The 26686-nt window shown below is 48.7% G+C and overlaps 1 protein-coding gene across 1 annotated transcript in view; it reads right to left on the bottom strand.

The window, feature by feature from the left end:
- The window catches only part of CAPZB (capping actin protein of muscle Z-line subunit beta), a gene marked incomplete at its 5' end in the record, with an annotated part of 44301 nt that overhangs the window by 5634 nt on the left and 11981 nt on the right, over positions 1–26686 (bottom strand). The window contains 6 exon segments of the mRNA XM_073601555.1: positions 2205–2281; positions 5705–5770; positions 5855–5971; positions 7216–7357; positions 14512–14625; positions 21185–21306. Coding sequence (XP_073457656.1) covers positions 2205–2281; positions 5705–5770; positions 5855–5971; positions 7216–7357; positions 14512–14625; positions 21185–21306 — 638 coding nt within the window.

The raw sequence follows: 26686 nt of genomic DNA, 5'->3' as shown, positions 1-26686 counted from the left end.
CTCCCGAGCCCTGCTCTATGCATTCATAACACACAGAGCCGCCGCTCGGCCCCAACCTCCTGTTCTCTTCTCATTGGCTCACTGGCTGTGATTGCCAGCAATGGGAGCCAATGGAACCCCTTGGTGTCTCAGCCAATGAGGAGAGAGAGTCCCAGGATAGCCGAAGCTCTTGTGCACATCACTGGATCGAGGAGGGCTCAGGGGAATATTGGGAGGGTACTGGGGGGGGGGGGTTCAGCTCACAGGAGGTTTTATACCTTTATGCATATAATGCACCTTCAGCCTTTACAACCACTCCAAGACTAGATCGCTTGTGACTGGAATTCTACTTGAAGGCTGGAGGCTTTGACAGAAACGTGGACTGCACTGAGAAGAAAGCGGGTCACCCCTCTAAGAAACCAGCTGCTAAACACCAGCGAGGGCCCATCCTATGCCCCACAAAGACATGCAAGTCCAGGAAAAAGAAAGATAGTCACCCGCACTCATGATGAAGATTCCAAAGCTAGCAACTTTTTTAGTCTGGACAAAGTCAGTCCCCCTCAACTGACATGCTTCACCAAACTGGGCTTAATGGTAGGTGTCTATGTAGAGGGCGAAACGCGTTAGTAAGGGCCCTTTGTTCATTTGTCAGCACTAATAAAGCTGCCAGCATTAGAATCTTCATGGTGTGCAGCTGGCTTTTCCTCTCCAGTGGTCCTGCCCCTGGAGATTTGGGGGGGATAAAAAAAATGGCAAAGTGAGAGGAGATCTGCTTGTGTAAAATCTACTGTAAAACTGCTGTGGACTGACAGCTTCCGGGAGGCGGGGCAAAGCAGTTTCCACCAATAGATTAAAAGCCTCGGCTGTGACAGGTCAAAGTTGTCCTGGCAGGTTAACACCCATCTTCAGCCAAATGTATTTTTTTTTCTTGTGTTGGATGAAGCGAGGAAGCCTTGGAACCGGTCAGGGTTCTATTTTGTCTTCGATTCCCCTTCACTTCCTGCCCCAGACATGCCGTGTGTCACCAGGACAAGTGAGGAAAAGTCTCCCGTACTGGGACACAAAAGGGGGAGATTTACTAAAACTGAAGAGTGCAAATTGTGGTGCAGCTCTGCATGGTAACCAATCAGCTTCCAGGTTTTATTTTTAAAGCTTAAAAAAGGGACACAACAGGTTCCCCTTTCTTTCTTTTAAAATAACAATCATGTTATACTTGCTTCCTCTGTGCAGTTGGTTTTGCAGAGAGTGGCCCCGATCCTCCTCTTCTGGGGTCCTTCCGCGGCGCTCCTGGCTCCTCCCCGCATCCAGTGACCCGTCAGAAAAAAGCTCCGGTTCGGGCGCGCTCCTGCGTCCATAGACACATGGCAGGACTCTGCACCACTCCCTGTGTCACTGAATTTGATTGACAGCAGCGGGAGCCAATGGCTGCGCTGCTATCAATCTTTCCGAGACACCGGCCAGAGAGGGTGTACACATCTCTGGTGTGGCAACAAGCGGGCTCAGGTGAGTAAAATGGGGGGGGGGGGGGGCTGGTGCACTACAATTGGTTTTTGCACCTCATGCATAAACTGCATTGAGGTGAAAAACCGGGAGGGTTTACAACCCCCTTTAATTAAACAAGCTGAAGTTAGAAGCTGATTGGCTACCATGCAGAGCTGCACCAGATTCTGAGTGTTCCAGTTTTCATAAATCAAGCCTAAAAAAGGATCTAAAACTAGTGGTTGGCCACTTGTAAGATGTAGTGGGCCTCAACTGGGGCCCCTGACAGCTCCACAGGGCCACACACAATAATTAGTAGACTGAGACTTGGGACATACTGGAGGAGCTGATCAGAAGCTGCAGACAACAACAGGTGGTGGATGGAGACTGAAGGGCCTACAGAACCTGCCGGAGATCCCGGTCATTATAAATAAATGCTTCCAATATCGATCGCTGGGTTCTGCAAAAGGGCCCTCAGATTGGTCACCGGTGTTCTAACCCCTCCCCCCCAAATCCATCCAAAAACTTGAAAACGTTTGGCTAGACTGGAGATGTATTGGCAAGTGAGCCAATCCAATTTAGGACCTAACAGACAATTTTTGAGGAGCCAGGGAATACCAGGTGCCATAGACAGGAAAACCTTCATGTGTTTTGCTGTTCGACACACTGGGGACCCCTCTCCAGAGATTTGTCCAGCTCAGGACGGAAGACACAGGACATACAGGGCGCAGAAGTGTTGGCGTTACCTCAACCCGTTGACTATGTCCTTGGTTTTTCCAAAGTAGATCTCGTTCAAGGTGCTCCTGATTTTGTTCTCCATGTCCTGAAAAATTAAAACAAATCCCATAATGTGAGAGGATCATCAAAAAAAAAAAAAAAAAAAAAAACACACACACACAAGCCATGTGGCTTAGTCCTTGTAGAATAAAGTCAGTTATAGATAGGTTGAATCTTGGCCGGTTCTGCAGGGACTAACCAAGATTCGATCCATGTATGGGCTAGACTGATTGTACCCAAGTTGATCCATCGATTGACTTGGGTGAAACCAGCATGTTGGATTTCTGGCATGTGATTATTGCCAGCGGCTAATCACGGTGTTGTCCCAGCAGGCACGGATTTTCATGCCCACCCCCACCGGGAGGACATACCAGCTCCGCTGGTGGGATTCTCCCGTCGACACCGACTGTGCTGATGTGGGGAATCAAGCGATTTTCCTTTCTTGCAACTCGTGGTTGCAAGAAAAAAAAAAAAAAAAAACACATCATCTACGGTCTGCCTTAGTGGCATCTGTCTTTTTCTCTGCTGAGGAAGGGACGGGGCTTATTTTACCAGCTTAAGGACCGCCCACATACTGCGGCAGGGCGGCCACTCTGTGCCAGATCACGTACCTAGTAAGTGATCTGACACTTCTGGGTCTGGGATGCGCCCCACTCCCGCCGTTGATGGAAACAGCAGGAGCCAATCAGCGGGTCCAGCGAAAACAACGATCGTTCGGAAGGCAGGCAGAACGGCGGTAAACCGCCATTCTGTGAGAGGGGAATGTACTGATCCTGTGTTCCTACCAAGCAGGAACACAGATCTCTACCTTCCCCCAATCAAAGCACCCCCCCCCCCCCCCCCCCCCAAGTTAGCAAGCACTCCCTTAGGAACATATTTAACCCTTTGCTGTTAACCCCTTCCCTGTCAGTCTCATTGGTACAGTGCATTTTTTTTTATAACTATTACTATGTATTAGTGTCACCGGTGCCCAAAAAGTGTCATTTAGGTGTCCGATTTGTCTGCCGCAATAGTGCAGTCCCGCTATAAGTCGATGATCGCCGCCATTACTAGTATAAACAAATAAAAGAAAAAAGAAAAATATCCCATTGTTTGTAGACGCGATAACTTCTACGCAAACCAATTTACGCTTATTGTGATTTTTTTTTTAACCAAAAATATGTAGCTGAATACATATTGGCCTAAACCAGGCATGTCCAAAGTCCGGCCCGCGGGCCAATCGCGGCCCGCGGTCCGGTTTCGGACGGCCCGCCTGGTAATTTTGACATATATATCTTTTGTGGCCCCCAACGAATCCCCGAGCGCCGGGGGCCATAAAAGATAGATATGCTGGCTGCCTTGGAGGGGGCGGGACAAGCGCCGTACAGGATACAGGAGAATTTCCTGTTTACACGGCGTCCTGTGTAAAAGGAAGTCCCGTCTCCTGCGCTGCCATTGGACAATTGTTTTGTCCATCATAGGAGGCGGGACTTTCAATTAAAGAGGCCGCCGTGTAAACAGGAATTTCTCCTGTATATCTGTTGGCGCTCGTCCCGCCCCCTCCCTGTCTCCTCCAAGGCTGCAGATGGACATGAATCAGGCTGCACTGACAGCAATGGTGAGTCTGCATTCATGTCAATGTGGTGGGGGCTGCCGTATTTATGTCAATGTGGTGGGGGCTGCATTCATGTCAATGTGGGGGCTGCATTCATGTGAATGTGGTGGGGGCTGCATTCATGTGAATGTGGTGGGGGCTGCATTCATGTCAATGTGGGGGCTGCATTCATGTGAATGTGGTGGGGGCTGCATTCATGTGAATGTGGTGGGGGCTGCATTCATGTGAATGTGGTGGGGGCTGCATTCATGTCAATACGGTGGGGGCTGCATTCATGTCAATACGGTGGGGGCTGCATTCATGTCAATGTGGTGGGGGCTGCATTCATGTCAATACGGTGGGGGCTGCATTCATGTCAATACGGTGGGGGCTGCATTCATGTCAATACGGTGGGGGCTGCATTCATGTCAATACGGTGGGGGCTGCATTCATGTCAATACGGTGGGGGCTGCATTCATGTGAATGTGGTGGGGGCTGCATTCATGTGAATGTGGTGGGGGCTGCATTCATGTCAATACGGTGGGGGCTGCATTCATGTCAATACGGTGGGGGCTGCATTCATGTTAATGTGGTGGGGGCTGCATTCATGTTAATGTGGTGGGGGCTGCATTCATGTCAATACGGTGGGGGCTGCATTCATGTCAATACAGTGGGGGCCACATTCATGGCAATGGAGTGGGGGCCACATTCATGGCAATGGAGTGGGGGCCGCAGATGGGCACTGATTAGGCTGCATTGATGGGCACTGACCCTTATTTTGCTTCACAGTTCTTTATTTAAAATTTAAGATTTTTTTTCCTGAAACTTCATTTTTAAAGTGAAGGTGCGTGTTATAAGCAGATTAAATCCGGTATATCCAAATAACACGCCCAAGCTCATCTATTCACCACACACAGCACAAAGGCAAGAGAATTCTTGTTGGGCCGTGTATTAGTGCTCGGATGGACACACTTAGACCAAATTTTAATGGTTTAAGAATGTCAGGCAAAATGGTCGGCCCTCAAGCATGTTCTATTCATCAAATCTGGCCCTCTTGGAAAAAAGATTGGACACCCCTGGCCTAAACTGACGAAGAAATTCGATTTCCTTTAAAACAATTTTTATTGGATAGGTTTTATAGCAGAAAGTAAAAAAAATATGTTTGTTTTTCCAAAAAGGTCTTTTTTTTGTTTGTTTATAGCACAAAAAAAAATTAAAGAAAAAAAAATAAAATAAAATAAATACGCAATTTTGATCAAATACCTCCAAAAGAATGGTGTTGTGGGAGAAAAAAAAAAAAAAAAAAGATAGAAATTTTATTTGGGTACAGCATCGCACGACCGAGCAATGGTCAGTTAAAGAACGCAGTGCCGTATCGCAAAAACTGGCCTGGTCATGGAGGGGGGGGGGAAATTTTCTGGAGCTGAAGTGATTAAAAAAAGGGGGGGGGGGGGTCAATGACACACCCTTCTACTTTTTAAAGCGAGTTCCACCCAAAAGTGGAACTTCCTCTCATTTGTCTCCTCTCCCCCTCCTGCCACAATTGGTACCTTCCAGGGGGATACCTGTCTGACAGGTATCCTGTTCCCACTTCCAGGAGTCTGGGCCGCGGCCCGTGACATCACCGTGGAACTCCCTCCTCCTCCTCTCCTTGTCGCTGGGTCAGTAGGAGAGAGTAGAAGGGCCTCGCGCATTCCCAGAAAGGTTCCCGGCAGCTCATGGAAACATCAACTGCGGTGCCGACATCGCTGGACTCCAGGACAGGTAAGTGTCATATTGTTAAAAGCCAGCAGCTGCAGTATATGTAGCTGCTGGCTTTTAATTTTTTTTTTTTTTTTGGCGGACCACCGCTTTAATAAGGTTCTGTAACAAGCAAAGATTTGGGAGCGCGCTTACCTCTACCAACCGTCCGATATTTGCTATGTGCGGGGAAGAGTCGCTCACAGTTTCATCTTTCTCCATCTGAAAGCAATACAATTATGAATGAGAATTATAAGAACACGGACCGGGCAGGAAGGAGGTGGCAGAGGTGGGACGGGGACTTACCTGTCGGGTGAGGCTTCCCCCGAGGTTCATAGTGCCAGACCCGGTCTTGTTGGTCTGTAGCCACAACATCACAGTAGAGGTCAGTTTGTAATCGGGCAGTGCGGCCGCTGACTTCTCCTGTAACCCGGAGAGACAACAGATACTTGTTAATGGAACCGCAAACAGCACAGTGAAGCCTAAATCAAGCTGATATAACTGTGGAGTCCAATAGAGATGGAGAAAAGTTCCGGTGCACCAAGAAATCAGTCAAAGCCCTGTTATAGCTGGCACACCCTTCTCTGGTCAGACACGCCCCCCACCCTTCTCTGCAGTGCAAGTCTTTGAAAACACTTGTGGTGATGGGTGTGGCTATTACTCAGCTCTGCCAGTACAGAGCATTGGAGAGGAAAAAGGGGGGGGGGGGGGGGGGTGGTTTAAATCAATTCCAAGCGAAGATCAGTCACCAAACAGGACTCTGAACAGATAAAAAGGTAGGAGACTTCGATAGAGAACTCCTCATACATATAGAGCGCGGGGGCGGGGGGTGGGCAACCTGTCAATCCCGGGTAGGTAACTCTTAGATCGCATCCCTTCCTTGCCGGCCCCCGGAACACAGACAGGAGAAGCGGCGGCATTTACAGGAACCAATAGCCCTTTTCCTCCTGCAGCAGCTGAAAGGCGGCTTTCCTCTTCTCCCACCCGCCAGCATTCAGCTACTGCCGAAGGAAAGGGCTCAGTTCCAGTAAATGCCACCCCGGCTGCCCCTTCTGTCCAGGTTCCCCTTCTTTCTGCTGCCCCCCCCATGTAACTGGTAGATCGCATCCTTCCTTGGCAGCCCCTGGAACCTGGACAGGAGAAGCAGCGGCATATCCAGGAACCAATACCCCTTTTCCTCCCGCAGCAGCTGAAAGGCGGCTTTCCTCCTTTCCCACCCGCCAGCATTCAGCAACTGCTGAAGGAAAGGGGCTCAGTTTCAGTCAATGCCACCCAGGCTGCCCCTTCTTTCTGCTGCGCCCCCCCAGGTAACTGGTAGATCGCATCTCTTCCTTGCTGGCCCCACAGAACCAGGACAGGAGAAGAAGAGGCGGCATTTACAAGAACCAATACCCTTTTCCTCCTGCAGCAGCCGAAAGGCGGCTTTCCTCCTCTCCCACCCGGCTGCAGAGATGGGGGTTGATGACTGTGTCCTCTATCTCCTTTGTCTCAAAAGTGAGACATCAGGGGTCACCAAAGCCCCCCAACCCCCCCCCCCCCCCCCCCCAAAAAAAAATCATCGTTTTGGGGTAATCTCAAAGCTGGACATTTCTTGACTGGGCAGATGCTCAGCTGTCATTCAAACGGGATTCACATCCAGCCTTGTGGCCTGGGGGGGGCGCCGTTACCTGTACTTCCACCACGTGGATGGAGTCCCAGCAGCCTTTGATCTTCTTGGAGCCGTCTCCAGCTTTCTTAATGAGGATCACACCAGCGAATCCGTGGTCCAGATCCCAGAGGTACACCGAGGACACGCCTCCTTCAAAATACCTGAGGATTGGAACAGAGAAAAAGTCACATGATGTCCACCAAAAAGGCCACTGTGCAAGAACACTTCGTCCCAATGACTTGGCTACACTAATGCACCCCTGGGCTTGTACTAAAATTTACTCAACAGCACCCCAAAAACGTCTGAATTAGGAAAGGTATTGCATGCAAATACTGACTTTTCTTCAAGTCTGAGCTCAGACCCCTCCCCTCCAATGCCAGTGAAAACAGAACTCCAGGCAAAACAGGTTTTCTAACTTTGGTTAGAGTAAGAAAAAGGAATGTATGCCCTTCCCATTGGGGGGGGGATTTACCGTTTGTCCTGGTGACCATTGTCTTGTGGGACAGGAAGTGAGGAGCAATCTCAAAATTTTTCAATGATCTACACATGATCAGTCTGTAAAAATTCAGCTGAGGACAGGTTCACTTTAATGCCAGCTGCACCTGACTCCCCCCCCCCCCCCCCCTTTGCCCAGCTGCCCCCCTTTGCCCGGCTGCACCTGCCCCCCCCCCTTTGACCGTCTGCAACTGGCTCCCCCCCCCCCTTTGACCGGCTGCAACTGGCTCCCCCCCCCCCTTTGACCGGCTGCAACTGGCTTCCCCACCCCCCCTTTGACCGGCTGCAACTGGCTTCCCCCCCCCCTTTGACCGGCTGCAACTGGCTCCCCCCCCCCCTTTGACCGGCTGCAACTGCCCCCCCCCCGACCGGATGCACCTGGCTCCCCCCTTTTGCCCGCTGCACCTGGCCCCCCCCTGCCAAGCTGCACTGGCTTCCCCCCCCCCTTTGACCGTCTGCAACTGGCTCCCCCCCCCCCTTTGACCGGCTGCAACTGGCTTCCCCCCCCTTTGACCGGCTGCAACTGGCTTCCCCCCCCCTTTGACCGGCTGCAACTGGCTCCCCCCCCCCTTTGACCGGCTGCAACTGGCTCCCCCCCCCCCCCCTTTGACCGGCTGCAACTGGCTTCCCCCCCCCCCTTTGACCAGCTGCAACTGCCCCCCCCCTTTTGACCGGCTGCAACTGGCCCCCCCCCCCGACCGGCTGCAACTGCCCCCCCACCCCCGACCGGCTGCAACTGGCCACCCCCCCGACCGGCTGCAACTGCCCCCCCCGACCAGCTGCAACTGGCTCCCCACCCTTTGACCGCTGCACCTGGCTCCCCTTTGCTGCCTGAAGGGCCAGCATTACCTTTAGGCAATAAAAAATAAAAAATACAAGCGATCCCTGAAGTATGGAGGAGCAGGCCGCCACCGCCTCCTCCTCTGGCCAATATCTGCATGACGCTGCGCTCACAGCGTGACGAGCCGCACATGGCACGGCACCTACAACAGCATCTTAGGATCCCTAGGAACAAGCAGGAGGTGGTGGGGGGTTGGGGGGGGGGGGAAGAGATGGGCCGTGGCTGCAGTTTGATGTGGTCCACATTGACGAGTTTTTACATAACGGTTTTTTGTGGGTATTCGAAGAATGCTCTAAAGCGATGTCTGAAACCGCACACGATCCCCCGGAGAGCGGTCAGGCTGCCAGACATAACAGCAAGCACATGGCGAGACCTGCCCCATCGCACGCTCCACTCTTTCAGCACCGGGGCCACGGGGACCGCCAAGTCCGCAGCCCAAAGAGGGGCTAAAACCAAGAAAACGGAGGACGGGGTAAGAAGCAGGACGCTACTGAAATGAAAAACACTAGGCCGGGGTTGTGCCTTTTCATTTGCTTTTACTACATTACCAACAATCGTGTTTTTATGAGCTGCCATTGTCATTAGGCAAACCACAGACACCAAAAAAAAAAAAAAAAAAAGAAGAAGGACTGCACACATTAGCGCCTTCCACCACTAAGTGTCACTAAACCCACATCATAAAAAACGATGAATAAATGGAGTACTCCATGCTGGTCATACTCACTCATCACTATGAGATTCCTTTTCTGTATTCTGCAAAAAATCCTGGTTGATCCTGCTGCTCTCTACCTCCCCCTTCTGTCCATGTCCCCACTTCAGCTAGGGATTTTGCAGAATAGTGTTGGCAGCTCTGCACATGCTCAGTTTTCAATGAGTTTCTATGCTGAGCATTTCCTGAGCAGCCCATGTGACTATAGAGTCACACATGTGGGGCGTATACACAATGACAGGCCACTCCCTCCTCTCCAAGACCACTAAACTCAAAGGGGGCGGGGTATTACATGTAGATTGTTGGAGGCCTCACCTCCCTCTTATTCTAAGACACAGGCTGGAAGGGGCAGGATGCAGCTTGTGACTTGTATAAACCCGCCCACACCATGTTATTGATAAAGATTTCATTTCAAATATATATTTGTATGACAATTTATAACAGTTGATTGATATTCATTTTTTATTTATACTCTGTATTCCAAAGGCGTTTTTTTTTTTTTTTTTTCTTATTTTGAACATGTGACCAGCATCAGAGGACTAGAAGCTTCTCCTGCTTTTGTTTACCTGTAGACAGGCTGGGAGAGAGCCGGGTCATGTGCCAGCTGTTTATCAATTAGGCAAAAGGGACTTCGATTTTTTTTTTTTTTAATAGAATAATTACAGCGCCATTATCCACATACAAAAATAGAAGCGATAATGTAAATTACACGGTGTGTGTTTAGTATTACTTTAAAAACAATGGCTGAACAGGCGTGCGCGGGGGGTGTGCCCAGTGTGCCTGGGCACACCCTAATGGCTACATGCACAGCCGACTACCTCCACTGCCTGGGCTTTCTCCATGTTGGCCCCCCCACAGTCCTACTGGCTTCCCTTCTCTCCCCCCAGCTGCTGTGGGGGATGCTTCAGGATGCAGAATGGGGGAAGAGGCTAGTAAATATGTAATTTACCAGCGCCTTCCTTTTCTAAATGAATACTCACTGTTCATAAACAACTGAAGCATAGTAAACTGTTTGATATGCTTCAGTTAGTGATTGAACAGTAAGCCGCTCAGCACACAGAGCACTTCCTGTTCATTCACTGTCCAGTGCAGCTGAGGCTGCAGAGAAAGTCATGCGTGTTTGAGCTTTGGGGTGCACACCCCTATGGGCTGACCCATGTAGGCTGAATTAAAATTTCAGATTACACCTAACTAGCCTTGCAACTGTCCCCCTCCCCCTCCTAACACCTAACTAACCTGTGTAAGAAAGACGTATATACAGTAGTTACCTATTTTCAGCCCGCTCTGGTCCAGACACGTGATCCCCTGTGTCAGCCAGTAGCGGCTGCAGGGGAGAGGAGAGAGCACTCCGCCAATGGCTAGTAAAGCCTGGAGCGGTGACATCACTCATAGCCTTCAATGGCACATACATTGCCGCGTTCCCTCTTCTCCCCTGCAGTCACAATGGCTGTCTCAGGGGAGCCGCATCACATGACCGGACTAGAGCAGCCCCTCCAAGGGGGCGCCATCCCAGCCATAAGGTCAGAAGGACGGTGGAGCGCCCCCTACTGGACACTGATGAGAAAGGACACCATATTTGATCTTAGCCAAGAAGCGATTTACTGTACCCCCCCCCCCCCCCACATCTGCCCTCACAAAGGGCCCAGCAAAAAGCATCTGTGTAGACCCGAAAACTCCTCCGAAACCGCAGCGCTTTCAGTGACCTTTCCGTATGCGGAGACGTCATTCGGCCGCTTTGAAGTGTCTGTAAAAGGATTCTGTAAATAGAATGATGACTAAACGCCGGGAAGAGTATAAAAATCACACTTCAGATGCGACCGGCAGCAGAGGAAACATTCCATCACCATGACAAATAAACAGGGACGGTTTATGATGAAGTCAGTCCGCCAGTTCTGGGCTCAGTTCATCTGGGCTGACCGCAGACTTCAGAGGGTGCCTGAAATGTGCCAAAGGATGCGACTGCCCTCAGGGTGCCGTCCGAACTGCGGAGCGCTCCTTAAAAGTGAAGGTGAGCTTTGTTCATGGAGGGCAAAGAAACAGGTTGGCTTTGATGCAGACCCGACCCCCCATATACAGCATCTCACAAAAGTAAGTACACCCCTCACATTTGTGTAAATCTTTTCTTCTATCTTTTCATGTGACAACACTGAAGAAATGACACTTGTCTACAATGTAAAGTAGTGAGTGTACAGCTTGTATAACAGTGTAAATTTGCTGTCCCCTCAAAATAACTCAACACACAGCCATTAATGTCTAAACCGCTGGCAACAAAAGTCAGTACACCCCTAAGTGAAAATGTCCAAATTGGGCCCAAGTAGCCATTTTCCCTTCCCGGTGTCATGCGACTCGTTAGTGTTACAAGGTCTCAGGTGTGAATGGGGAGCAGGTGTGTTAAATTTGGTGTTATCGCTCTCACTCTCTCATACTGGTCACTGGAAGTTCAACATGGCACCTCATGGCAAAGAATTAAAAAAAAAACAAAAAAAAAACAAAAAAAAAACAAAAAACACACACAAGTATGGTGAAAGAAGGGCTGAAGCTGGACACGGACGGATCAAACCTAATTGCCAGTAGCATTTGGGATCACCTACAGTCACTAAATCAATTATCCCTCATCTATGGAATTGTGACCTCTGGGGCCAAGCCACGGGCAGTAAATTATTGTGGAAATCACATACATTTAATTATGGTGGGTTTCTTGCGGTTTCTCTTGAGCTGCAGAGGTATGCTGAGACACGCAGCAGTGGAGGCGGTCGAAACGCGGAAAAAAAAAAACAAAAAAAAACAAAAAAAAAAAAAAAAAGCTTTGCTGTGATTTGTAGTGCCAAATCAGAGAAATAACTGATACTCCAAATTTCAGCATTTTCTGGCAACTTCAAAGAAGTCAGCTGTCGGTGTCTGACTGAATAGTTGGCACAACATAAGATGGCACCGGGCCCCTGCTAACAGGTACTGGAGGGAGGAAGGAGGTATCGGGTTCTACGCAGGCGGCACAGGTGCGGCGTCTCTGAGTCAGTGTACCGGAGGTGAGCCCACACCCGCCGCTCAGCAAACATCTGCACATTACAAGGCTGTAAGATGAGTAGAGGATGCTCTGTCCTCAGCTCACACCGAGCCCCGCACATCCTCTGTATTGTCTGCAGCCTGGGCACAGGGGACGCTGCACGTGTATAGAAAAAAAGCCCCAGACGAGGGACGTGCAGAGCTCATCTCCCCTCTCCTCAATCACACGGATTGGAAGGCTCTTCTGAATAGGAGGCTCTTGTGCATGAGCCCGATGAGCAATTCCAAACTACTAATCAATCCTTTGTGTAATATAAATATATATGTATCTTTAATTTTTTTTTATTATTTCGACATGGTTAAAGCAGTGTTCTGCCCAAAATCCCATCTCAAAATGAATATACTATCTATGCATTAACACATCAATTATGCAAGATCTGTTCACTAATCTATTTAAAAACTTACATCCTATCTTGCGGATGTTTCCATTTTAGCTATGGGCATGTGAAGCCCAGATGATTTATCTTCCTGGTTTTTTGGAGAGGAGCATGCACCTCTCCATCTCGCGCATGCGCAGTTAAACAGTGCTCGTATCGCTGTTTGTATAGTATTTATATAGTGTATTTTATTTCCAGCGCTTGGAAATATAATTTATATATATATATATATATATATATATATATATATATATATATATATATATATATATATATATATATATATTTATTTCCAGCATGCTGACAAAAAATATATATTATAATATATATATATTTTTATTTTTTTTTTTGCAGCACAGTCATGCCCACAGACTCATGGGAAATTATGACACTCATTTCCCATGAGGCAATAAGAGTAAGGAAGAGAATAGGAAGAAGGCAGATTAGGAATTAGTAACAGAGTTTTCCAGGCAAGTGAAAATTGTTTTTTTAAATAAATGATTATTAGTACATTAAAAAGGAAGATAAGGTGAAATTTATTTTCAGGGTGGCCCTCCACTTTAACTCTTGTTGAGAGAAAAAAAAAAAAAAAAAGGGCATATGCAGATTTTATATACATTATAAGCTATTTTTTTTCCCTCGCCACAAAAGTTACCAGCATGTCCATAAATATATATTGTTCTGAATAGGATGTGCATGAGCAATTACAAATCTATCCATATTTTTTTTATTATAAGCCATTTTCTCTCTCCACAAAAGTTACCAGCACATCGATAAATATAAATTTTATATATAAATATATATTTTTTCTGAATAGGATGTGCATGAGCAATTACAAATCAATAGGTTATTTGGATTTATATGGATAGATATATAAAATTTGAGATATTTATCCATCTCAGATTAACGACAAGCTGTTCGCTTTTGTGGAGAGAAAAAAAAAAAAAAAAAGTATGTATGTATATATATTTCCATCTACATGAACCAACTGACAATTTATATATATATATATATATATATATATATATATATATATATATATATATATATATATATAGAGAGAGAGAGAGAGAGAGAGAGAGATAGAGAGAGATATATATATATATAGAGAGAGAGATATAGATCTCTCTCTCTCTCTCTCTCTCTCTCTCTCTCTCTCTCTATATATATATAGTCAGCAAGCTGTTGGTTCATGTAGATGGAAATATATATACATACTTTTTTTTTTTCTCTCTCAGACAGACAGAAGAGAATATGGCCAGGGTATTTTCCTCATTCTGATCACTTCTACAAAAATTTACTGACAAGTCATCTAGCTTGCTCGATGGCGTATTCTGGCTCCTGGGGGTCCCAACCCACAATGGTACACCTTGAGGACCAAGAACTAGGGGGGGGGGGAGGGGGGTGGTCACAAGTATGAGGTGTGTGTGACGCAGTGGCGGCACTCCTCAGTGACAACGATGACCTCATAATGACATCACTCAAGTCTGTGCTGCGTTTAGGATTTTCGTTCTAGGTTACCCTAGTGCCGGGTCCCAAAACAAAGGAGTCTGGATTTAATCATCCACATCCCACACACTAAGCTCCCGCTTTTATAAAACACAGACCATGCAGCTGTTCCAGGAGAGCCCCCCCCCCACACTTCCTGATACATCCCCTGCCCTAGACAGGAGGTGGGGGAGATACAAAAATGGGGAGAAAAAAAACAAAAGTCAAGAAAGCAAAAAAAAAAAAAAAAAAAAAAAAAAAAGAAAAGAACAAAAATAAGACGGTAATAAAAGTGAAAAAAAAAATAAATAAAAAGTAGAGATGGGGAGAGGGATAACGTACAGGTCTCGGTACTGGTCAAAGGCATTGTTGGCTTCGACTTCCAGCTTGCGTAGACGAGCGGACGGCATGGCTCCATCTTCCAAGGGCGGATCGTACTTATTGCTCCACGGTGACCTGGCAGGATGGAAGGAAGAGGAATGCAGTTAGAGATCATTCGAGGTGATGAAAATGTCAGGTCGCAGCAGGTCAGGTTTCCTGCCTGGATTTTAGGTGATGTGTTTTTGGGTCTCTCTTTGATGTTTGGAAGATGTTCAGGAGATGATTGTGATCTACACGTCCCCCCCCCCCCCCCCCCCCCCCACCCAGTGATCTGCTTTGTCTCCACACAACGTTTTCAGCGAAGTTTTAGGCGCTGGGAGCCAGGAAGAGAGACGTCCGCACATTACATAGCGGGATGAGGAGATGTGGGGGAGTTCTGAGCTCACAAGGAAAGGATTGGATTTTTACGGCTTACTTCTAATGTGTGGTGCCAGCGGCACAAACATCACCGCAACCCATAGCAACCACACAGACAGGCTTCCTGAGGACCGGCCGCAGGCAGCCAGATCAGGGTACCACAGGGAGGTTATAGTCATCAGATATACAACATATATTATACCAATGATGCTGCTCTCCAGATATGTATTCTCAAGACAGAAGATATATTATACGAGGAGTGACATCACCGCTCGCCAGATATCTTATACGAGGAGTGACATCACTGCCTTCCAGATATAAGATACAGGAGTGACATCACCGCCCGCCAGATATCTTATATGAGGAGTGACATCACCGCCCGCCAGATATCTTATACGAGGAGTGACATCACCGCCCTCCAGATATAAGATACAGGAGTGACATCACCGCACTCCAGACATCTTATACGAGGAGTGACATCACCGCACTCCAGATATCTTATACGAGGAGTGACATCACCGCCCTCCAGATATCTTATACGAGGAGTGACATCACCGCCCTCCAGATATAAGATACAGGAGTGACATCACCGCACTCCAGATATAAGATACAGGAGTGACATCACCGCACTCCAGACATCTTATACGAGGAGTGACATCACCGCCCTCCAGATATAAGATACAGGAGTGACATCACCACTCTCCAGATATATTATACAGGAGTGACATCACCGCCCTCCAGATATATTATACAGGAGTGACATCACCGCCCTCCTGATATCTTATACGAGGAGTGACATCACCGCCCTCCAGACATCTTATACGAGGAGTGACATCACCGCCCTCCAGACATCTTATACGAGGAGTGACATCACCGCCCTCCAGATATCTTATACGAGGAGTGACATCACCGCACTCCAGACATCTTATACGAGGAGTGACATCACCGCCCTCCAGATATAAGATACAGGAGTGACATCACCGCACTCCAGACATCTTATACGAGGAGTGACATCACCGCACTCCAGACATCTTATACGAGGAGTGACATCACCGCACTCCAGATATCTTATACAGGAGTGACATCACTGCCCTCCAGATATCTTATACGAGGAGTGACATCACCGCCCTCCAGACATCTTATACGAGGAGTGACATCACCGCCCTCCAGATATAAGATACAGGAGTGACATCACCGCCCTCCAGACATCTTATACGAGGAGTGACATCACCGCCCTCCAGATATAAGATACAGGAGTGACATCACCGCCCTCCAGACATCTTATACGAGGAGTGACATCACCGCACTCCAGATATCTTATACGAGGAGTGACATCACCGCCCTCCAGACATCTTATACGAGGAGTGACATCACCGCCCTCCAGATATAAGATACAGGAGTGACATCACCGCCCTCCAGACATCTTATACGAGGAGTGACATCACCGCCCTCCAGATATAAGATACAGGAGTGACATCACCGCCCTCCAGATATCTTATACGAGGAGTGACATCACCGCCCTCCAGATATCTTATACGAGGAGTGACATCACCGCCCTCCAGATATCTTATACGAGGAGTGACATCACCGCCCTCCAGATATCTTATACGAGGAGTGACATCACCGCCCTCCAGACATCTTATACGAGGAGTGACATCACCGCCCTCCAGATATAAGATACAGGAGTGACATCACCGCACTCCAGACATCTTATACGAGGAGTGACATCACCGCCCTCCAGATATAAGATACAGGAGTGACATCACCGCCCTCCAGATATCTTATACGAGGAGTGACATCACCGCCCTCCAGATATCTTATACGAGGAGTGACATCACCGCCCTCCAGATATAAGATACAGGAGTGACATCACCGCCCTCCAGACATCTTATACGAGGAGTGACATCACCGCCCTCCAGATATAAGATACAGGAGTGACATCACCGCCCTCCAGACATCTTATACGAGGAGTGACATCACCGCACTCCAGATATCTTATACGAGGAGTGACATCACCGCCCTCCAGACATCTTATACGAGGAGTGACATCACCGCCCTCCAGATATAAGATACAGGAGTGACATCACCGCCCTCCAGACATCTTATACGAGGAGTGACATCACCGCCCTCCAGATATAAGATACAGGAGTGACATCACCGCCCTCCAGATATCTTATACGAGGAGTGACATCACCGCCCTCCAGATATCTTATACGAGGAGTGACATCACCGCCCTCCAGATATCTTATACGAGGAGTGACATCACCGCCCTCCAGATATCTTATACGAGGAGTGACATCACCGCCCTCCAGACATCTTATACGAGGAGTGACATCACCGCCCTCCAGATATAAGATACAGGAGTGACATCACCGCACTCCAGACATCTTATACGAGGAGTGACATCACCGCCCTCCAGATATAAGATACAGGAGTGACATCACCGCCCTCCAGACATCTTATACGAGGAGTGACATCACCGCCCTCCAGATATCTTATACGAGGAGTGACATCACCGCCCTCCAGATATCTTATACGAGGAGTGACATCACCGCCCTCCAGATATCTTATACGAGGAGTGACATCACCGCCCTCCAGACATCTTATACGAGGAGTGACATCACCGCCCTCCAGATATCTTATACGAGGAGTGACATCACCGCCCTCCAGATATCTTATACGAGGAGTGACATCACCGCCCTCCAGACATCTTATACGAGGAGTGACATCACCGCCCTCCAGACATCTTATACGAGGAGTGACATCACCGCACTCCAGACATCTTATACGAGGAGTGACATCACCGCACTCCAGACATCTTATACGAGGAGTGACATCACCGCCCTCCAGATATCTTATACGAGGAGTGACATCACCGCACTCCAGACATCTTATACGAGGAGTGACATCACCGCCCTCCAGATATAAGATACAGGAGTGACATCACCGCACTCCAGATATCTTATACGAGGAGTGACATCACCGCACTCCAGATATCTTATACGAGGAGTGACATCACCGCCCTCCAGATATCTTATACGAGGAGTGACATCACCGCCCTCCAGACATCTTATACGAGGAGTGACATCACCGCCCTCCAGATATAAGATACAGGAGTGACATCACCGCACTCCAGATATCTTATACGAGGAGTGACATCACCGCCCTCCAGACATCTTATACGAGGAGTGACATCAACGCCCTCCAGATATCTTATACGAGGAGTGACATCACCGCCCTCCAGACATCTTATACGAGGAGTGACATCACCGCCCTCCAGATATAAGATACAGGAGTGACATCACCGCACTCCAGATATCTTATACGAGGAGTGACATCACCGCCCTCCAGATATCTTATACGAGGAGTGACATCACCGCCCTCCAGATATCTTATACGAGGAGTGACATCACCGCCCTCCAGATATCTTATACGAGGAGTGACATCACCGCCCTCCAGATATCTTATACGAGGAGTGACATCACCGCCCTCCAGATATCTTATACGAGGAGTGACATCACCGCCCTCCAGATATAAGATACAGGAGTGACATCACCGCACTCCAGATATCTTATACGAGGAGTGACATCACCGCCCTCCAGACATCTTATACGAGGAGTGACATCACCGCCCTCCAGATATCTTATACGAGGAGTGACATCACCGCCCTCCAGATATCTTATACGAGGAGTGACATCACCGCCCTCCAGATATCTTATACGAGGAGTGACATCACCGCCCTCCAGACATCTTATACGAGGAGTGACATCACCGCCCTCCAGACATCTTATACGAGGAGTGACATCACCGCCCTCCAGATATAAGATACAGGAGTGACATCACCGCACTCCAGATATCTTATACGAGGAGTGACATCACCGCCCTCCAGATATCTTATACGAGGAGTGACATCACCGCCCTCCAGATATCTTATACGAGGAGTGACATCACCGCCCTCCAGATATCTTATACGAGGAGTGACATCACCGCCCTCCAGATATCTTATACGAGGAGTGACATCACCGCCCTCCAGATATCTTATACGAGGAGTGACATCACCGCCCTCCAGATATAAGATACAGGAGTGACATCACCGCACTCCAGATATCTTATACGAGGAGTGACATCACCGCCCTCCAGACATCTTATACGAGGAGTGACATCACCGCCCTCCAGATATCTTATACGAGGAGTGACATCACCGCCCTCCAGATATCTTATACGAGGAGTGACATCACCGCCCTCCAGATATCTTATACGAGGAGTGACATCACCGCCCTCCAGACATCTTATACGAGGAGTGACATCACCGCCCTCCAGATATCTTATACGAGGAGTGACATCACCGCCCTCCAGATATCTTATACGAGGAGTGACATCACCGCCCTCCAGATATCTTATACGAGGAGTGACATCACCGCCCTCCAGATATAAGATACAGGAGTGACATCACCGCCCTCCAGACATCTTATACGAGGAGTGACATCACCGCACTCCAGACATCTTATACGAGGAGTGACATCACCGCCCTCCAGATATCTTATACGAGGAGTGACATCACCGCACTCCAGACATCTTATACGAGGAGTGACATCACCGCCCTCCAGATATAAGATACAGGAGTGACATCACCGCACTCCAGATATCTTATACGAGGAGTGACATCACCGCACTCCAGATATCTTATACGAGGAGTGACATCACCGCCCTCCAGATATCTTATACGAGGAGTGACATCACCGCCCTCCAGACATCTTATATGAGGAGTGACATCACCGCCCTCCAGATATAAGATACAGGAGTGACATCACCGCACTCCAGATATCTTATACGAGGAGTGACATCACCGCCCTCCAGATATCTTATACGAGGAGTGACATCAACGCCCTCCAGATATCTTATACGAGGAGTGACATCATCGCACTCCAGATATAAGATACAGGAGTGACATCACCGCACTCCAGATATCTTATACGAGGAGTGACATCACCGCCCTCCAGACATCTTATACGAGGAGTGACATCACCGCCCTCCAGATATAAGATACAGGAGTGACATCACCGCCCTACAGATATCTTATACGAGGAGTGACATCACCGCCCTCCAGATATAAGATACAGGAGTGACATCACCGCACTCCAGATATCTTATACGAGGAGTGACATCACCGCCCTCCAGATATCTTATACGAGGAGTGACATCACCGCCCTCCAGACATCTTATACGAGGAGTGACATCACCGCCCTCCAGACATCTCATACGAGGAGTGACATCACCACCCTCCAGATATAAGATACAGGAGTGACATCACCGCACGCCAGATATCTTATACAGGAGTGACATCACCGCCCGCCAGATATCTTATACAAGTAGTGACATCACCGCACTCCAGATATAAGATATATTATACAGGAGTGACATCACCGCCCTCCAGATATATTATACAGGAGTGACATCACCGCACTCCAGATATCTTATACGAGGAGTGACATCACCGCCCTCCAGATATCTTATACGAGGAGTGACATCACCGCCCTCCAGATATAAGATACAGGAGTGACATCACCGCACGCCAGATATCTTATACGAGGAGTGACATCACCGCCCTCCAGATATCTTATACGAGGAGTGACATCACCGCACTCCAGATATCTTATACGAGGAGTGACATCACCGCCCTCCAGATATCTTATACGAGGAGTGACATCACCGCCCTCCAGACATCTTATACGAGGAGTGACATCACCGCCCTCCAGATATAAGATACAGGAGTGACATCACCGCACTCCAGATATCTTATACGAGGAGTGACATCACCGCCCTCCAGATATCTTATACGAGGAGTGACATCAACGCCCTCCAGATATAAGATACAGGAGTGACATCACCGCACGCCAGATATCTTATACAGGAGTGACATCACCGCCCGCCAGATATCTTATACAAGTAGTGACATCATCGCACTCCAGATATAAGATATATTATACAGGAGTGACATCACCGCACTCCAGATATAAGATATATTATACAGGAGTGACATCACCGCACTCCAGATATATTATACAGGAGTGACATCACCGCCCTCCAGATATCTTATACAGGAGTGACATCACCGCACTCCAGATATAAGATATATTATACAAGAGTGACATCACCGCCCTCCAGATATCTTATACAAGTAGTGACATCACCGCTCTCCAGATATAAGATATATTATGCAGGAGTGACATCACTGCTCCCACGTTAAACAGATGAACGTACAATAGAGAAATGTTACCTGTAGGAATCGCCATCTCTGTTGTAGTCGCACAGTAAATAGTCCTTCCCCACCACCTTGTCCCGAGCAATCTTTAGAGGCTGATCCACGGAGGACAGGAGGTCTTCACACAGATTGGGTACCTGAAGAAGAGAGGAGACCTCATTGTCACAACATTCCTTTCCTGCAACCCTTTCCTCCCACGATGCACTGGGCCAATAGAAACATTTCTTCCTGCCACTTTAGCAAATGAGACGAAGGGTGGATCATGGAGCCCCCTTGCATCGCTCATTATCTCATATGCCGGGGTCATGAAGATTTTTGCAAGTTTCAAAAATCATCCAAGGGGTTTATTGAAGACGGTGATGCAAACCAGCTATAAACTACTGAAGAGATTGCCCCTCTCAGCTAAACAAATCCTGTGTAAGGACTCCAGTTGTATGCAGATAACTTACATTTGGCCATGTTGGGTGCGGTGGCAACTCCTACTCCACCCTATATATGAATGAAGAATGGAAATTCTTGACATGCATGCACACCATTATTTAAAGGGAACCCCTGACTAACCGTTTGGGGGAAAGTGATGGCCCTCTTTTGGTAGCCCACTGGGCTGAGACATTTACCGCATGTACGCCGGCCCTACAAAATTGAAGCCTTTGTCTGAGAAGAAACCAGATACCTCCAGGAATGGCTGTTTGGGCTGAAGGCCAAGATGGAAATGGAAGCGGCAGCCCGTCAAAGGATGACAGGTGGGAAGTGGAAAGGGGGATAAAACATGGTTCTGTCATTGATCTCCATCGTTCCCCTCCTACTGTGCTTAAGAGCAGTAAGGGAACACCAGAGGCCGTTGTGTGACAGGATCGACCGTTCTCCAATGGAGGTGCAGGTGGATCAACATGACTGTGGAAAGACGCAGACACAAAGGTGTTGAGGTCACAAGGGCAGCCCTGCGTTACTGGCGACTTTGGGCGGTGGGAATGTGCCTGCCTCCACCTGGCCAGCTGCTTCCACCTTTGACATGCTCCATCTATACACTATTCGTTTGTCAAATCTCTAAGACACACCCAGTACTTCCTTGTATAGAGGAACATGTGACCTTCTCGCTTTACTTCCAGAATTCAGTGCTCAGGCCTATGCAGTCAAAAAAAAAAAAAGCCAGGAAAGAGATTCCAGAGGAGGGAAGAAGGTCATTTACCCAATGCAAGAGCCCTCATGGACCTTTCTTGCCTGTACTTGGGAGATTTGGGCACCTAAATTTACCAGGGAGAAGGCCCCAGAGGTTTTTTAATTGTTGTTCTTCCTTTTGGTGTTCACATTTTATAAATCCGGGGGTTAGGGGCTGCCTAATACACCGATCAGCCATAACATTATGACCACCCACCATAATCCGTTGAGGCATAGACACCACTAGACCTCTGACGGTACGCTGTGGTATCTGGAACCAAGCCTCCAGTAGCAGATCCTTAAATGTCCTTTTAAGTTGGGAGGTGGGACATCCAAGGACCGGACTTGTTTTACCACCACATCCCACAGATGCTTGATTGGATTGAGATCTGGAGAATTTGGAGGCCATGTCAACACCTCAAACTCATTGTGTTCCTCAAACTATTCTTGAATTTAAACCAGGCCACCTTCCAGTGCTTCTTCCATTGCTCTGTGCTAAAGTTCTGATGCTCACGTGTCCATTGTAGGGGCTTTTGGCTGTGGACACGGGTCAGCATGGACACCCTGACCAGTCTGCAGCTACATAGCCCCATACGCAGCAAACTGCGATGCTCTGTGTGTTCTGACACCTTTCTATCCCAACCAGAATTCACTTTTTCAACAATTTGAGCTCCAGTAGCTCTTCTATTAGATTGGACTACACACACCAGCCTTCCCCCTCCCCCATCAATGAGCCTTCCCCCTCCCCCATCAATGAGCCTTCCCCCTCCCCCATCAATGAGCCTCCATCAATGAGCCTCCATCAATGAGCCTTCCCTCCCCACCTCCATCAATGAGCCTTCCCTCCCCGCCTCCATCAATGAGCCTTCCCTCCCCACCTCCATCAATGAGCCTTCCCTCCCCACCTCCATCAATGAGCCTTCCCTCCCCACCTCCATCAATGAGCCTTCCCTCCCCCCGCCTCCATCAATGAGCCTTCCCTCCCCCCGCCTCCATCAATGAGCCTTCCCTCCCCCCGCCTCCATCAATGAGCCTTCCCTCCCCCCGCCTCCATCAATGAGCCTTCCCTCCCCCCGCCTCCATCAATGAGCCTTCTACTCCCCTGCCTCCATCAATGAGCCTTCTACTCCCCTGCCTCCATCAATGAGCCTTCCCTCCCCACCTCCATCAATGAGCCTTCCCTCCCCCCGCCTCCATCAATGAGCCTTCCCTCCCCCCGCCTCCATCAATGAGCCTTCCCTCCCCCCGCCTCCATCAATGAGCCTTCCCTCCCCCCGCCTCCATCAATGAGCCTTCCCTCCCCCCGCCTCCATCAATGAGCCTTCCCTCCCCCCGCCTCCATCAATGAGCCTTCCCTCCCCCCGCCTCCATCAATGAGCCTTCCCTCCCCCAGCCTCCATCAATGAGCCTTCCCTCCCCCCGCCTCCATCAATGAGCCTTCCCTCCCCGCCTCCATCAATGAGCCTTCCCTCCCCGCCTCCATCAATGAGCCTTCCCTCCCCGCCTCCATCAATGAGCCTTCCCTCCCCGCCTCCATCAATGAGCCTTCCCTCCCCACCTCCATCAATGAGCCTTCCCTCCCCACCTCCATCAATGAGCCTTCCCTCCCCACCTCCATCAATGAGCCTTCCCTCCCCCCGCCTCCATCAATGATCCTTCCCTCCCCCCGCCTCCATCAATGAGCCTTCCCTCCCCCCGCCTCCATCAATGAGCCTTCCCTCCCCCCGCCTCCATCAATGAGCCTTCCCTCCCCCCACCTCCATCAATGAGCCTTCTACTCCCCTGCCTCCATCAATGAGCCTTCTACTCCCCTGCCTCCATCAATGAGCCTTCCATCCCCACCTCCATCAATGAGCCTTCCCTCCCCGCCTCCACGAGCCTTCCCCCTCCCCCATCAACGAGCCTTTCCCCTCCCCCATCAATGAGCCTTTCCCCATCAATGAGCCTTCGCCCTCCCCGCTTCCATCAATGAGCCCTGACTGCCCATGACGCTGTTACCAATTGGCCGGTTCTCCTTGCTTGGACCACTTTTAGTAGGTTCCAACCACTGCAGACCAGGAACATCCCACAAGAGCTGGAGTTTTATAGTTGCTTTGACCCAGTCGTCAAGACATTACAATTTGGTCCTTTTCAAAGTTCCTCAAATCCTTACACTTGTCCTTTTTTCTGCTTTCAACACATCAACTTCAGGGACAACATGTTCACTTGCTGCCTAATATATCCCACCCACGTTCAGGTGCTATTGTAAAAGGAGACAATCAACGTTATCACTTCACCTGTCTGATCAGAATGTTATGGCTGATCGGTGTAAGCAGTCATTGGGATTTTCCTGCAAGGTCTGCTGTACATTTGGTAGTTCTTCAACTACAGAACACACTAAATACACAAATTTTATTTTGAATATCTAGACTGCACCGGCCTCAGTATGAAGCGCCCATCAGGCGATCTGCAGCAATGCCGTAGCTGAGCCGTTGTTTATCCGCGACAACACAGAAGTAAAAAAAAAAGTCGCGTGACTGTAAAAGACGAGAACAAAAAGTGAATCTCCACCAGGAACAAATTATTATTATTATTATTATTATTATTATTATTATTATACAGGATTTATATAGCGCCGACAGTTTACGCAGCGCTTTACAACAACATTAGGGCAGACAGTACAAGTACAATACAATTCAATACAGGAGGAATCAGAGGGCCCTGCTCGTTAGAGCTTACAATCTAGGAGGGAGGGTCAAGTTATACAAAAGGGTAATAGCTGTGGGGGATGAGCTAATGGAGAAAATAATGCAGTTGTTAGATGGAGGCAGGATAGGCTTCTCTGAAGAGGAAAGTCTTCAGGGATCGCCTAAAGTGGATAAATTTGGAGACAGTCTGACAGATTGGGGTAGGGAATTCCAGAGGATGGGCGAGGCTCGGGAGAAATCCTGGAGGCGGATATGGGAGGAGGTGATGAGGGAGCTAGAGAGCAGGAGATCTTGGGAGGAACGGAGATGGCGTTTAGGTTGGTATTTTGAGACTAGGTTAGTGATGTAGCTGGGGGCACAGTTGTGGATGGCTTTGTAACTTATTGTTAGTATTTTGAATTTAATTCGTTGGGCGAGTGGCAGCCAATGGAGGGATTGGCAGAGAGGGGTAGCAGACACTGATCGGTTTGTAAGGTGGATGAGTCTGGCAGCAGCATTCATGATGGACTGAAGGGGGGGAGGAGTCTATTTAAAGGTAAGCCAATGAGGAGAGAGTTGCAGTAGTCGAGGCGAGAGATAACCAGGGAGTGAATCAGGAGCTTTGTGGTTTCATTGGTTAGAAAGGGACGTAGTTTAGAGATGCTGCGGAGGTTGAGGCGGCAAGCTTTGGAAAGTGATTGGATGTGGGGCTGAAAGGAGAGTTCAGAATCTAGGATAACACCTAGTACCCTGATATGTGGGGACGGGTGGATGGTTTTGCCATTGCTCTTCACAGAGAAGTCAGGGGAAGAGGCACGTGGGGGAGGAAATATTATAAGCTCGGTTTTGGACAAGTTGAGTTTGAGGAAGTGGTGTGACATCCATACAGATATGTCGGTTAGTAAGTTAGTGATGCGTGAGGAGACTGATGGAGTGAGTTGAGGGGTGGAGAGATAGATTTGGGAGGAGGAGGAGACTGATGGGGTGAGTTGAGGGGTGGAGAGATAGATTTGTGTGTCATCAGCATAGAAATGATATTGAAAGCCATGAGAGGCTATCAGCTGACCCAGGGAAGAGGTGTAGATTGAAAATAAAAGAGGTCCAAGAACAGACCCTTGGGGGACCCCGACAGAGAAGCGAAGAGGAGTGGAGGAAGTAGAATTGTAAGTGACACTGAAGGTGCGTTGGGATAGGTAGGATGAGAGCCACTGAAGAGCACAGTCACGGAGACCGATGGAGTGAAGTTTTTTGAGGAGGAGGGGGTGGTCAACTGTGTCAAAGGCAGCTGAAAGATCCAGAAGTAGGAGTACAGAATAGTGTCCGTTGGTTTTTGCAGTTAGTAGGTCATTTGTGAGTTTTAAAAGAGCAGTTTCTGTGGAGTGTTGAGGGCGAAATCCAGATTGAAGGGGATCAAGAAGGTTGTTTTTAATGAGGTGGTCACTCAGTTGGTTGTAAACCAGGCGTTCAAGGAGCTTAGAGGAAAAGGGGAGCAAGGAGATAGGGCGTAGGTTGTTAAGATTGGTAGGGTCCAAGGATGGTTTTTTGAGTATGGGGGTGACCAGTGCATGTTTTAGAGCATCGGGGAAGACGCCAGAGGTGAGGGAGAGATTGAAGATGTGGGTTAGAGAGTGTAGGATGGGGTCAGAGGGTGACCGTAGCATTTGAGAGGGAACAGGGTCCAGGGGACAGGTAG

Source organism: Aquarana catesbeiana, linkage group LG10 (assembly GCF_042186555.1).
Source record: "Aquarana catesbeiana isolate 2022-GZ linkage group LG10, ASM4218655v1, whole genome shotgun sequence".
Classification (NCBI taxonomy): Eukaryota; Metazoa; Chordata; class Amphibia; order Anura; family Ranidae; genus Aquarana; species Aquarana catesbeiana.
Note: the sequence above shows the minus strand (reverse complement) of the source record. Positions and strands in the feature narration are given on the sequence as shown.